This window comes from Odontomachus brunneus, unplaced genomic scaffold (assembly GCF_010583005.1).
Source record: "Odontomachus brunneus isolate Ranch 3 - 2012 unplaced genomic scaffold, Obru_v1 Obru_scaffold_130, whole genome shotgun sequence".
Taxonomy (NCBI): Eukaryota; Metazoa; Arthropoda; class Insecta; order Hymenoptera; family Formicidae; genus Odontomachus; species Odontomachus brunneus.
The window spans coordinates 267,101-282,100 of record NW_022639580.1 but is presented as its reverse complement, the minus strand read 5'-3'; the positions used below and the strand labels follow the sequence as shown (position 1 = coordinate 282,100).

General features: G+C 39.9%; 1 protein-coding gene across 12 annotated transcripts in view; it reads right to left on the bottom strand.

Annotated features, from left to right (window-relative positions):
* LOC116849987 (protein daughterless) overlaps nt 1–15,000 on the bottom strand; it is a 196,021-nt gene that overhangs the window by 169,020 nt on the left and 12,001 nt on the right. For all 12 annotated transcript variants that reach the window (XM_032827737.1, XM_032827729.1, XM_032827731.1 and 9 more), the window contains exon 2: nt 368–417. In XM_032827737.1, coding sequence (XP_032683628.1) covers nt 368–417 — 50 coding nt within the window. The remainder of the gene's footprint in view (nt 1–367; nt 418–15,000) is intronic.

The window sequence follows — 15,000 nt, the reverse complement described above, 5'->3', positions numbered from 1 at the left end:
AGGCAAAGTTTGGGGATTACATCGGGGGTTGCGGAAAAAGAGAGTGAGAGAGAGAAACAGAGAAAGAGACAGACAGAAGGAGAGAAAGTGGAGTCGAGCGGCGGAGCGAGTAACTTTTTCTCAGATAAATTCGCTTCCACGACTGCAATAATTATTACGCTCCTATTTCTTACGTAATCCCGCCTCGTTTAGTGGTTCAAGTCGGTCGCACAAAGGAAGGGATCTCGAATATTCCAACTTCTCTCGCCTGGTCGCGCCGGTGGCACCGGAGAATACGGAGGGGAGCACAAAGCGCGGCTGATACGCGGTGCAAAATATAAATCGACGTGAAGTCGGCTGCGAAGGTCAATATGAAAAGATCACTCACCATTCCGTTGTCTATTGTGGAACCGTACGGCGTCTGAAAGCTTGATTTTTCTGAAACAAGATAAAAGAAAAGTCGATAAGGAGCGGCGCTGAGTGCATGCGGGCAATGCGCTTCGTGTCAAGAAGCGCGACGAATTCGCGAATGAAGCGCAGTCGGAAGCGCGCCTCGTATCGAGGCGCGGTCTGTGCAAAAGTTACGCCAAGGCATTTATTACTGCCGGTCGCTATTTATTAATTATATTTATTACACGGACATGGGCGGGCAGGAGGGGGGAAGGGGGGTATACAGAGCACGTGACACGTGTGCACAGGATTGTGACATAAATTTCACATCCTGCATCTTGCCGGCGCGTGTAATCCTTCGACCAATAAAAGCACAGACGTCCCCCCGCGATACTAAAAGGAAAACAAAGGGGAGGAAATCTGAAAAAATATCCGCAGCATCGGTGGGAGGTGGAAAAAAAGGAGAGAAAGAGAGAGAGAGAGAGAGAGAGCGGAGGACGGGAAGGGGGGAGGGAAGGGAATATTCCACATCCAGCCCGCAATATTCTTGGCGCGTGAGTCGCCGGGGTGAGAAAGGGGGAGCGAGCGAAAGGAAGTTACCCTCTCTCTGGAGGAGTCGATGCAAAATTAATGCCGGGCATAAATTCGCGATGCGTCTTTATAAATCAAAACCGCGATCGCGCTAAGAATCCGCGCGCGGAGATATATACGCGTTTTCCACGTTGCGGCTGGTACGCACGCGGAATAAACAACGAGATAAACATTACGAGGTTGCCGCAGTACGGGGCTTCATCCGTTATTAATGCCCACCCCGTACATACACGTAGGAGCCACTCGCGGCCGCCGCGCGAAGGAACCAATGCGCGCCGCCGCCGCGTCTTGCGGACGGAGAATTTATGAGGATCGGCTGGATTTACGTTTCGAAAAGCGCCCCGGAAAGAATTGTTGGGCGACGCGCCGCCATATCGAGATTAATTTTCATTTGACGCGAGATACGCGTACACGCTCTTCCGTATTATCGATACGCCCCTTCCCATCATTTTTCCACCTACGTCTCTATTATATTTCAGTTGTATATCACAATTATACGCGCACATACACACACACACACACACACATACATTCTCTCTCTCTTTCTTTCTTTCTCTATAATAGACCATATAACAAGTATTTTTCGCATCTTGAATGCTCAGTAATGATTGACATTCTGATGACTGATTCTGCTTATCTGTTAATATCTGTTTCTGTGATCTATGTATTTCCTGCGTTAGACGTTAAGTTTTTTACATCTGCCTTCTTTAGTATGCCAAGGTACTTATTATTAACTTTTTTTTCTACATACTGTGCTGTGATTGCGTTTTCTTATTTTTCACTCATTCATTTATTACTTGTTTCTTGTGAGTTCTACTCTTTGCGACTATGCTTTATATCTATGTAAATTTTAAGGAGTTTGATTCTAGGATTAAATAAATATTCTACTCTCTGTTAAGATATTCATCGCCCATCTCGATGAACTCACTAGCTCGCACGAATGCAACCTCTCTGTCAAGCTACAACAAAACGCTTCGTGGCGATTGGAGTTTAATAGGAAACTTTGTCGTTGATTAACACGTTGAGTTGCCGAGACGGTCACCGGTGGCCGACATTATGATACTCCTGTGTCCCGTTAATTTACGTATAAGATGCAAACCATTGCATACAACAAATTAAATGTATGGTAGGATAGAATATATGGTGTGTATATAATAAAGATATACAGACGATACACGTGTATTATGAATTGCATCTGTTTACTGCATATCTGGTTATTTGAACTTTGGTTAAACTTTGAGATAATAGAAATCAACGTGACAGAGTCAATATGTTATCTCCTACGTTATCTCCTACGTCTCTAAGGCCCGGTTGCACCAACGTTATTTTGATTTTAAGTGACACTTAAATATATGTCTATCTTTATTTATATAGAAAGAAAGATAAAGATAGATATATGTTTAAGTTTCGCTTAAAGCCAAAATAATGTTGGTGTAACCAGGCCTAAGACATATTATTGCCATTCCTCCCGTCTTCTTTCACGTCATTCATAAATTTATCATGTAAGACTAAAAGAAAAAAATTAATTTTCAAGTATGAAAATGATAATAAATTAAAAGCACAAAGATACCAAATTATCTTTGAAAATTTGTTGTTAAATACTCCTTTAATAAAAGAGTGACGCCAACATGTGCCTCATTTCTGGGCAGTGAAAAATATACTTAAAATAAGTACCAAATTAAAGGCCTTGATGAGCTGATTACAAAGATATAAATTTTTTAGAGCCGCCCAGTGTACCATTCCAACATTACAGTCCAAATTTTAGGCTACTTTCATTTCATTTCAAAAGTTGAATTTTGTTTCATCTAACTTTTAAAATAATTCGGCAAAAACAATTCGAGTATTTTTAATATTTTTGAGTAGGTTAAGGTGCATTTTCCTATGCACTTCGTGTTCCAAAATCAATCGGAAGTTGACGTTCCAATTGGAATTTTCTACTTCCAGTCAGTTTGGAACATGGAATTTATACCATTAAATTCTTCACTTAATTTTATTAACTTGTCTGGAACCGTAAGCCTAATTTTAGGTTTTTAGCGATTAAAACTAATTTTATTGTATTTATGTATTTATTTATGTATATTTATGTATTTGTATTTATTGTATTTACTTAACAGTAACAAAATTTCCTTAAAAAATGATTTTCTATCTCAAATTTCGATATCTGCTAGCACATCGACAAACACTTTGTAGTAGCTACACACAACCAAATAATATACACAAAGATGCATTTTCGGCAATGGCACTGCAAACAAGACCTCGTGAAGACAATATTTTTTCCCGATAGTGTAAAATAGTGAGTGAGCTTTTACAACTGCGCGTCACAAGCAAATACAGTTAGCGAAACTTCGAATTAGTTTTTACATTTTGGGAGAATATGCGGATTAAGCCACGAAGACCAATATCGCGTGTTTATGTTTCCGATAGCGATGCGATTGTGTGTCGTGCCATAGGCGTAACTATAATTATATTTTATATATTTTTTTTAACACATTTTTATTTTTGCAAGTGACGTTAAACAATCATTTTAACAATAAACAATAATATAAAGTTCAAATACAACAAAAAATGACCACTTATTTTTTTCCGGACCAGAAGTCTAATATTAGGCGCTGCAACGGCGCCATCGTTTTCATAGTTCAACCCACTGACAAGGACAAAAATGTTCTAGCACTAAAACTAAAAATATTGTCTAAAAAACGGCCGGTCCTGTACAGGTTAAATGTAACATTTTGAATTTTTAAAATCCGTTAAGTTCCTAAAGAAACATCAGTTTGAAAGTAGCCTAAAATTTGGACTCTTTTTGAATCGTAATGTTGGTACGATACACTGGGCGGCTCTAAAACTTATCTTTGTAATTAGCTCATCAAGGCCTTTAATTTGGTGCCCATTTTAAATACATTTTTCACTGTCCAGAAATCGGGCACATGGTCTATGGACCAGCGACATCACTCTTTTTACAAGAAACTTGTTTGAGAGACGTATGAGGTTACGCTGGAGCACCTAATCTACAGAATGTCAACTGTCAGGGTACAACCAGGTGGTGTGATTAAAGTTTGAATCAAAGATATGCGTGGAGAAGGAATCGCACGACCCTCTCTTTCTTCTCCTGCGAATCTATTTGCGGCCGCGAGAAGACGTCGTCCTCTCGGGAGATTGCGAAATAACGTTGCATCCTGAAATCCGCCTGCCCAGATAGCAGCGCAGCGAAATACGCGTGCACGCGCACACGTGCACACATGTTCATACACACGGGCATGCACACGCACCGGGGGTGTACGTATTATACATTATGGAGGGTATAGTCGCGCGTGGACGATAGGGCGAGTGTCCTCGGACGGGCACGATCGCCCGAGATAACTATGAATCCTAACAGTTTCGGCTTGCTCGTGACATGTTTGCCGAAGCGTGCGGCACCGACTCCGCAATATCATGCATCAAAGGACAAGCTAAACCATGGTCCATCGTGTCATCCTCAGAGCCGGTGCAAGCCCGCTCGACCGTTATGACGTAGTGCTGAGCGCCGGGCCTCCATGTCACGACTAGTTCGTCTTCCGCGTTGCCTCTGCCGCCGTCATCCGTTCGGTAATTGTTCGATGAAGAATTAGCGGGAATGCTGGCTGCGAGGTCTGGCCGGCCGCCCGCGTTAGACGCCGAGGGACCATCGCGATTCGCGCGCGATAGATCGCCGCCACGTCCGGGACGTACTTCGTCTCGCGAGATTTGTAATATTTTAATATTTTGAAGATATAAGTAAGCGCGGGAAAAATTTTTCCCAAGAAGGAAAATAAAAGTTGAGTTGACCAACACAGATGAAAGAATACTCAGTCTTAATGTTGTATGGTGCAATCAAATCCTACGGATTTCTCAGTATTGCCTCAATCATAATATTCTTTTTCTGCAGATAGTAATATTCTTTTAATTGAAACAACTGTACATGAGGATACTTAATTTGACAATTGGACATTATGTGCCATGAGGACGGTGATAATGAAAATTGTATAAATAGGTATATAACAAAGCAATTTTTAATACAATATCTATTTTAACTCGCAAAAATCTGTTTTTTAACTTAACTCGGTAAAAAATTTCAGTTAATGTTAGCCAGAGATCTTCTTAACTTGAACAAAATTCTGGTAACTTCTACCGGAATTTCCTTTATATTTTTCACCAAAAATTTGTTTCACCCGACTATACCGTCGTTTGCGGACGCAATTGTCCAATTTTCGTGCAAATGTGACATCGACGAGAGAAAGAGAGATGTTGATTTCCTCGTGGAATCTACACGAGGAAGTGGTATTTCATCCCAGAGTCGTTTGTATTTTTCTCGGACGAATGGCCACGGATCACAATCCGGGAAAGCGAGTCGTGGATTAGAACACTGAGAAAACTGGCTTGATAAATGACACTACACTCGTCTTATGAAAGTAATATGGTGAATTTATATGCAATATCTGGTTCACATACACTATAAAAGCTGATGTGTTAAATTTAACATTTTATGTGTCCTAAATCATCCACTCTCACTTATGTGTAAATTTAACACAAAATAAATGTAAAAAGTAACACGCATAATATGTAAAAAATTAACACAAAAATTTAACACTTGAATATCGTCAGGTATCGCAGTTTGTATTAAATTGACATATGTATAATATTAAATTAACTAAAATAAAACGTTACTTTAACATTTGAGAGAAGTGTTAATCTATGGTTTTGATGAAATGAAAATGGTAAATTGACATAATCTATATCTGACATATTAAATATGTCAATTTAACACAACCTGTGATTTCTAACGGTATTCAAGTGTTAAATTCTTAACACTTTTAATTTTTTCCATATTATGCGTGTTACTTTTTAACACATTTGTTTTGTGTTAAAATTACACATAAATAAGAGTAGATGATTTGGGACACATAAAATATATTAAATTTAACACATCAGCTTTTACAGTGTATCCAATATTCTGATTACGATGCCTCGACGCATCTGATAGTCAATACCGAGACATTTAGTTGTAGGCATCTAGACAATTTGGTAATTCTTTCTAGACGTGTGGTATTATTGACGCGATAGTTAATTGTTACTCGCTCCGACATTTCCTTTTCATCTATACTAATTTGTAACGACGGTGCTATAAAAGAATGGACGCTGAAACCGTCAGATATTTGGAAGAATAGAATTTCTTAAAATATGTCGACGAATTTAGAAGTAAATATATGAAGATTATATACAGTAAGTATATGAAAATTATATATACAGAGTGTCCCAGATCACCTTCACAATCTCTTGTGAGGACGTAAAACGGGTTGAAATGAACACAAATGTCCAATACCGTTTTGCGATATTCGCAATAAATCTCAAGATGTTAATTAAAAAAGATTGGTAAATGATCACGCGCGATGTGATATATGAGCTGCAATTGCGCCGTCTGCCGTTGTATACTTGTATATTAAGTCAAACTGAACAAAAAAGTCCTCACCATTTTGCAAATAACAACATAGATTTTTAGATATTAATTAAAGAAGATTTGTACATTATATAATTATGTAACAATTTTTTTTTATTAATATCTAAAAATCTATGTTGTCATTTGCAAAATGGTAGAGGACTTTTTTGTTCAGTTTGACTTAATATACAAGTATACAACGGCAGATGGCGCAATTGCAGCTCATCTACCATATCGCGCATTATCATTCATCAATATTTTTTAATTAATATCTCGACTATTATTGCGAATATCGCAAAATGGTATAGAACTTTTGTGTTCATCTCAATCCGCTTTCTGTCTTCACGAAAGACTGTGAAGGTGATCTGGGACACCCAGTATATGTATATAATATGGTTAGATTTTAAGTTAGGTTTTATTATTTCAATTATCACAATTGTATGCTGTACCAGACGGTTTGGTAAACGTATTTAAGCATCACTGCAATGCTATTTAGACGATGCGCTCACCAGATAGTTTGGTATCATGACTAAATATCTTGTTACTAAATATTTTATTTTAGTTAATTTAACATTACACATATGTCGATTATGCACCATACCGTTTGTTAAATCTAAATAGAATTCTGGTTAGTATCATTAGACATTTCCCTCAGTGAGCGATTACTACTTACGCGAATGGAGGAAAAAAGATGGCCCGATGAGGGATGGAAAGAAGAGGGCGGCCACGCGGCGCGTTTCGCCGACGGGAAATTTGTTACGCATCGCACACGATATTCGGCGCGATAACATCATATCTACATGGGGATCCCGACCGACATCAATTCGGCATTACACCTCGCGAATCGCGCGACACGACCTCGAAAACCGCCGATACGGCGGGCGATTTTCGAACGAGCGACAACGCGACCGCAACGCGGCGGTCGTGTCTCGACCCGCCAAAAATCCGCAAAGTACTGATCGCGCATATTATTACATAGAAGACATTCGGCGGCCGAGAGCTAGTGTTTTGTCAATTGTTACTTCCCAGCCATGCCAAATCGCGCCATTATCAACTACACGTGATCGCACTCTTAGCCGCGGATACACTTGTGTAATCTTTCGCACCTGCTGCAATGAAATCTCTACTAAAAGTATCGCGAGTTGCCTCGCGAGCTCTCTGCCTCGTTCGCGCTGGAACGCAAAAGACACAAAAGTGGCTAATCGATCGCTGATTGTGATATCAAGATCCCGTCGCGATAACTCAGCGAATGAATTCGCCTCGATAAAGTCAAGCTCTCGCGGCGCCCTTCTCCTCGCTCGAATCCGACTCCTCAATCGAAAATCACATGACGTCAGACCAACAAGCGCTCTTAGGCCCAGTTCCACAACTTCCAGTTAACTGGCTGGTTATTCCATTGGACTTGACCAATCGCATTTGACATTAAAAAGAGTTAATTAGAACCAATCACTATTGGGACTTAACCGGTAGTTAAAATTAAACGAATGTTGTGGAACTTGGAAAGCCTTACAAGGAAACCCACACAAGTGTCCGCCTCCGATTTTCATGAACTTGTAATGTGTTGTACTTTGCATCAAAATAACAGATACTTTTTTTATTATATGTGCCTTTTCGCAAGTTTAGAGGGTGAAATATCTCTTTGAAGAAATTCGGTTTTTTTTTTCATTTGAAGGCAATATAATGAAAACTATAAGAGACAGAAAAAAATATTTTTAATAAAAGTTGAATGGTTTGAAGAGTATAGAAATTATTTGAAAAAAAAATTTTTTTGTTAATATTTTCGCCACCACTTATTATAATTATTAAAATAATTTTTGTAAAGTACTCTTTAAACCATTCAACTTTTATTCAAAATATTTTGTCTCTTATAGTTTTCATTATATTCCCTTCGAATGAAAAAAAATCGATTTTCTTCAAAAGGGTATTTTACCCCCTAAACTTGCGAGGGCACATAATAATAAAACACGTATCTGTTATTTTGATCTAAAGTACAACATATTATAAGTTCATGAAAATCGGAGGCGGACTTGTGTGGGTTTCCTTGTTAGGCACCGTCTGAGGCCGGCCGTCGCGCAGAGGGATATTTGCGCGATCGAATAAAGAGCAAAACGTGAAAAGTAGAATATCCACGGCGGGAGGGAGAGGAGAGGGAAGCTCGACGCTCAGGAGTCAAAACTGCCGGACACTTTCAGCGTTGACGATCTCATAAAAAAGGGGCATCGCGTGCCGCGTCCCGGAGCAAAAGTGCGCGTAAAAACAAAGCGGAGAAGGCGAGGGCGACAAATAGACACGCGAGTGCGAACGGTCGCGACATCGGCGTCGCATAACGTGGCCTATTCTGCATTTCACGCGGCCGCAAAAAATATGGCCCCAGCTAGAGGAGATTTCGCGATTTCATGTTGCGCGCCGCGCGGATGGCCGCGAGAGTCGTAGAGCCGCAGGAGAATTTCCAGCGTTACGCGCTTCGCCCGTCACACTGGAAAGGGGAAGGGGCAGGGGGAGAAAGGTTACCGCCGGAGGTTAACAATTGTAATTGGCCATAATCATGCAAGAATGATTCAAGCCACAAAATTATGATTCTCGAGTTCCTGTTACCAATAGATAGTCCATACTGTCTTTCTGCACGAAACAAAAAAGATCCAATAAGCCTTATGAGCGCCTAACATTAATTGAAGAACTTGCTTATTTTCTACTAGTTGCGTCTTTTTATCAATTTTTTCTTAAGGTCAAGTTTGTCAATAAATACCCTTAACCCTTTAAGTATACCAATAGGAACCACTTAGGATCGGGCAGTTGAAATCTTATAAATGTGCTATTTAGAGTGTTTTTGACAATATTTTATTTTAAAAAAGTTACTAGTATGTTCTATAAATTATGCTTTAAAGAGTTAAGGGAATGCTAAAGCTGAAAAGTTTAACGACTGACATTTTGCTACAAAGTTCACATCGTATTAGTTGTACAGAATTACAAATGCTTTTACGCAATGAAAGTATGTGCATAAATAAATAGGAGCATTGCTCAATATGTGACGAAAACGAAAAAAGAAAATTTTTATTGTAAAATCTCAAGCTATCAGTAGCGTAATATTTGCCTAATCCAAAAGTTTCGCGGTTTATACATACCGAAAATGTGATTGCTTCAAACGAAACAATTTTGAAGAACATTGCTATACCTGCACGTATGAATTCAGAAACTTGAGAATATGCGAAAAAGTTACAGAAAAATTTCTACATACACAACATATGTGTATGATTAGATTTTCCGCTGAATATGGTATAAAATAAAACAACACACATTTACATAAGTACACATGTATAAGAAATGCGAAAAGGATAGCGTGATTGTGTTAGTGACGATCGCCTCTACGTTATCGAAATTGTTCGACTTCGTCATCGACTTCAGCATCCTCTTAAAGGAAAGAAAATTGGCAATGCTTGGCTTCTTGAACGACTGCGAAGAGCCTCAGTGCTACTTTTTATTATCTACAAACATTCATCTTCATTTCTTTCGAGACGTACTCCAGATGAGTTGGATGAGTTTTGCATAACTACGGCCAATTGCGGGAAAGGACATCGTTGACGAGCGGACGAGAGCGGCCAGCCGTGAAAGAAACGCGATCCGCATGGACGAAGCTGATCGTCTGCGAATTTTGAAAATTCGTGAACGACGACAGTGCGCACAAAAGGACACGGCTATACTGTGGTCGTATTAAGGACGCTCGATCGAGCGTGTTTAATGCGCGCCCAGGTTGGATGACCGCGCGCACACCGCGTCTAAACTTTAACTCTTCAACTGCTCGCGGAGCTCTTTCCCTATTGAAAAATAATCCACGGTCATCCGGGTATTCGCCCAGCTGGTATTCCTACCGGAGACACCGCTTCAAAGGAATTTCCTAATTTTCATGCATGGCTCAGTGAATCACGCCTAATTGTCGATACTTGGATACTCTACACTGCACTGAGAGAAAAATATAGTTGTCTTTGGCGTCAACTATATTTTGTGATTTTAATCACAAAAATAATTAAAAGAACCATTGTTTTAATAAGTGTTATTAGAAAGATGGTTCTTCTAATTATTTTTCTTGTTAAAATCACAAAAAAGTATAGTCGACGCCGAAAGCAACTATATTTTTCTCTCAGTGTGAGAAAAAGATGTTCGGTGTTTGCAACCATAATCACATAGAGAAATAATTGCGATAAATTATGATTACAAAAAAAAGGCTATTTTTTTATTAGATTCTACTATAATGTCAGTGATAATAACCTCGTATGCATGTTACCACTACTCTCTTAAAATTAATCAGTCAAACATCATTGAAAACAGTGAATATACACTGATCGCAGTTATAAGTATAACACTGAAAGTACTCAGTGCTATATTCATAACTGACTATTTACTGATTCACTTTAAGAGAGTACCATTCTCGTGTTGGAACAACCAAGAAATATGGTTGGGGCCAAAGGTAACGGTAGCCTTTTTTTGTAATCATAATTTATCGCAATTATTTCTCTATGTGATTATGGTTGCAAACACCGAACATCTTTTTCTCACACTGAGAGAAAAATATAGTTGCTTTCGGCGTCGACTATACTTTTTTGTGATTTTAACAAGAAAAATAATTAGAAGAACCATCTTTCTAATAACACTTACTAAAACAATGGTTCTTTTAATTATTTTTGTGATTAAAATCACAATATTTTAGTTAGATCAACCATTTCTTTTTCTCAGTGTAGAGATGCCTGGCCTGAAAACTATTCAATAAATCACAACGATACCATCATGAAATACGAGTTGCCGATATCTTTAAAATAAATAATGCGCGCGGCTACGCAAGATTTATTAATTCGCGAATGAAGGACGAGCGATGAAGGAAAATAAGAGAAAGAAGCTGAGATACGTGGGACGTAATGAGAGTCGAAGGAGGGAGTGAGTGGGGGGCCTCATTCGAGCAAGACGAACGGCGTACAGGTGAATCGCGACAAGCCGGTTTTCACGTTTGGCCGAAAAATAATTTTGTCGCTTATCTCGTGCGTCGATCGAATCTCTATCGTCTCCTCTCTCGCGGTGTCCACCACCGGATCACCTGCCGAGAGCGCGAGCTCGCACGCAGGCAGGCAGGCAGGCAGGCAGGCAAGCAGGCAGGCAAGCAAGCAGACAGACAAGCCAAACAGGCAGGCAAGCAAGCAGGTTACCCACGCGCGTCGCGCGCTGTGTAACGCCAAGAAAAATCTCGCGGGGCGTATCACGACAAAGGCGGAGCTCGTAAAGCGGTAAAGGAAATAATTGAACACCTGCGCGCCGAGGCGGGCTTAATTCAATTAGCCCGCCCGACAAATGCCCGACACTTTCTTTGTGCGCCCGATGTAAATTTTACAAACGGCTTTACGGCCCTCTGGCGTAAATCTGAGTACGACGACCGACGCGGCCACGGAACTCCGTACACGCGCGCGCGGATATCTCGAGATAAAGTGTCATTAAGTGTCTTAATTCTGTAACATCGCGCGCGGCCAAGGGATAACCGAACTTTCCAACCGCGGTCGGTTTAACCGTGCCAACTTACGCACGATTCTCCTGCGACTCGAAACGGAGACCGTTTAACAAGTACAGGAAGCGCACGTTTCAGAGAATCACGCGTTCAATAGAAAGAAAAAGAAATGATGGAATATAAAAGAGAAAATGCTCTTTTGGATTCTTTCTTGTATCTGATATAATTCTGTGATGTACGCGACTATTATACGTATTTAATTCCCTAGATAGATTTTTATGATTGTCACGACGCGAGATAATCGATGATGGAAACTTTACAATCCTTTCAATTACATTCGTGGAGTAAATATACTGTATTGAATTCATTATTAAATTTGTACAATAATGTAAATGTTTTGTTGTGTTCTGATGCAGCAACAACTTTAGTAAAAACTTATATTCAGGTTTTCATATTAACATGACATTGTTTGGAAGAAATTTGGATCGTATTTTTCATTTTTTTTTTTCGTCATTCTATGATAAATGTATGCAAACTGATCAATCATAAGGGACTCAACGTTGTTGAATTTCGTCATACAATCTACACTGAGAGAAAAGACGTAACTATAACAAACTGCATTTAGTTACAGAAATTCATTGAATCCTTAGTAACTAATACTAAATATAATAATAATTATCAAATATTTAATAGATCGGGAGTATGACGTAATTGCATTCACAGTAACATCAATTAAATAATTTAGTAATAGTTACTTGTAATGTTAAATATTTAATATGAAATATATTACAGTCATGAGCAGATATTTGATAATTGTTATGAAATTGTTATATCCCACGTAATAAAAAATTCAGTAGGTACGAGTTCTATTTTGTTACCAGTATAAGTATGTTTTGTTGCAGCACAACGAAAAATTCATTCATTTGCAGCTATTACATCGTTTCAATATCTATTATTACAGATGGTTGGTTGAGCCTACCAAAAATTTCGTAACTACTATAAAATCGCTTATTTTGCTCAACTATTCAATAAGTTTTATTTACCAAATATATTCTGGAAGCAAATAAATTTTACTTCTGTCAAATAAATAATTTATTTTACAGAACTAAATTAATTATTAAGTATTGCCATAGCTTTGGCCCGCTATATTTACGTCTACCATTTAGTAATAGTAACCAAATTTTGATAATATTTACTAAATTCTTCTCTCAGTGTACTTAAAGTTTACGTACATCAGTCTATGGGATAAGGATTCTTTCATTTCCCATTGATTGAATAAATTGCTTTCTTGCGCACGAGAGTACTTTATATATTTTATACGGTATGCCGCATTCCGTTGAACACGCCACTGGCGGGAACCTACACGGTCAAATTCGCGTATGCATCGCGCCAGTGCATAGTGCCACGCGACCCGAAAGGGTGTCCGAGGCTCCCTCGCAGGTAAGAACGAGAAGGAGGGCGGCGAAAAGAGAAGCCACGATCATCGAAGTATACAGAAACGGCAGTAGCGGGGGACCCGCCACCCTCGGGGCCTACGACCCCGAGAGAAGAGAGGTAGAGTATGGGGTAACGGGTAGGAAGAATATGGGGTTCTCTACCGGGGGAGTAAAGAATAGAATCAGACGGGAACGAAAAAAAAAAAAGTAGGAAAGGGCTCAGGTAGCCATTGGTGCTCAACCGTGTCTGCCTGGCCCCGCGATTCCTTATTATCTCGCTCGTTCCGCCGAAGCTCCGCTACGTGTTTTGCGAGTCCATTATTTCCACGGAGCACATTACAAAGAGACTCACGCATATATGTATACTTTACGTAACGCTCATCTGTACTAAAACATGGCGAAGATGTGTGTTCAACAAGGATACAAGTTGAAAATAAAGTGCGACCAGAAGATGCAAAGATCTATATATTTGGTCGCGATACGCGGTTTGTGTATTTTTTATCGGGTTCAGTTGCAACGCTTCAAGTTGTCGCAATTGAGAGCCACTATACTGATATGCACTCAATATCCTGTCACGTTATCTTACTTTTACAGAATGTATAAAAATTACTTCAAAATAATATTTTTTTCTTATTCTAAAATAATAAATTCTTTAATTATTTATTGTCACACTTTTTTTTGTAGCGCCACTTTGGCTCCTATAATAACTGATCACCGCGCATGCATTACGTTTTGCGACTGAACATATATATTAATATCTATCGAGTTCAATTAATTCAGTAAATTTCCAATTTTGTCAAATCGACAAGAGGAAAAGCGGTATCGGAAAAAGCTTAAAAACTAAAAAGATACTGTTTCCACGGTTTTAGGCATACAGCGTCGATAATAGTTCCGAAAGATCCAAATCGCGGCTGCACAGTGAGATCGACGAAGCGGGGATAATCGAGATACGAGAAGGAGCGTGCGCGCTCCACTTTTGGACATTATATCCCGCGGCCTCGTACCTACGTTAGTGATCTTTGTAAGACCCGAAAACCGCAGCGGAGCGCGGCTCGTGGTCCCACGAGGCTGAGCGCGGAAGCGAGAAGAAGCGAGCTGCCTTCCAGTAGACAGAAATTTCGTAAAGACTAACTCCTGGCCACGCTCCAATTTCCCCCTCCAATGTGAGTTGTAGGGTACGGCGTCGCGTGTGCCTTCGGAAACACCGTGGGTGTACAAAAGGTGTACGCGACAACTGGCCCCAAAGAGACAAACCGGAGGACTTTTCCCGGCAAGATTGTACCTGGGACTTCTTTCACACACACATTTCTATTTGGAGTACGCGGTCTAACAAGATCATCTGCTGCTTCTGTATACATTCGCTCAAAATTTCGATCCTGCCTGACCGCGCTGCGAGAATAACATATGCCCGTAATATATTCCACGATATTAACCAGAACATATCTTCATGAAACGAGCTTCCAACCGCGTATACCTTCCTACCGATACCCACATAATCGCACAGATGGTGACTGTCAAGTACGAAGAGCCACGGAGGAAAGTTACAAGTTCCGAAAGCTCGACGAGTATTTGAGCGTCACGGCCACGAGCGAACGGACGAAGGAACAGAAAGAAAGTGGTAGTGTGACAAAGCCGACGAACGTGCGGCCGCGAGAGAGAGAGAGAGAGAG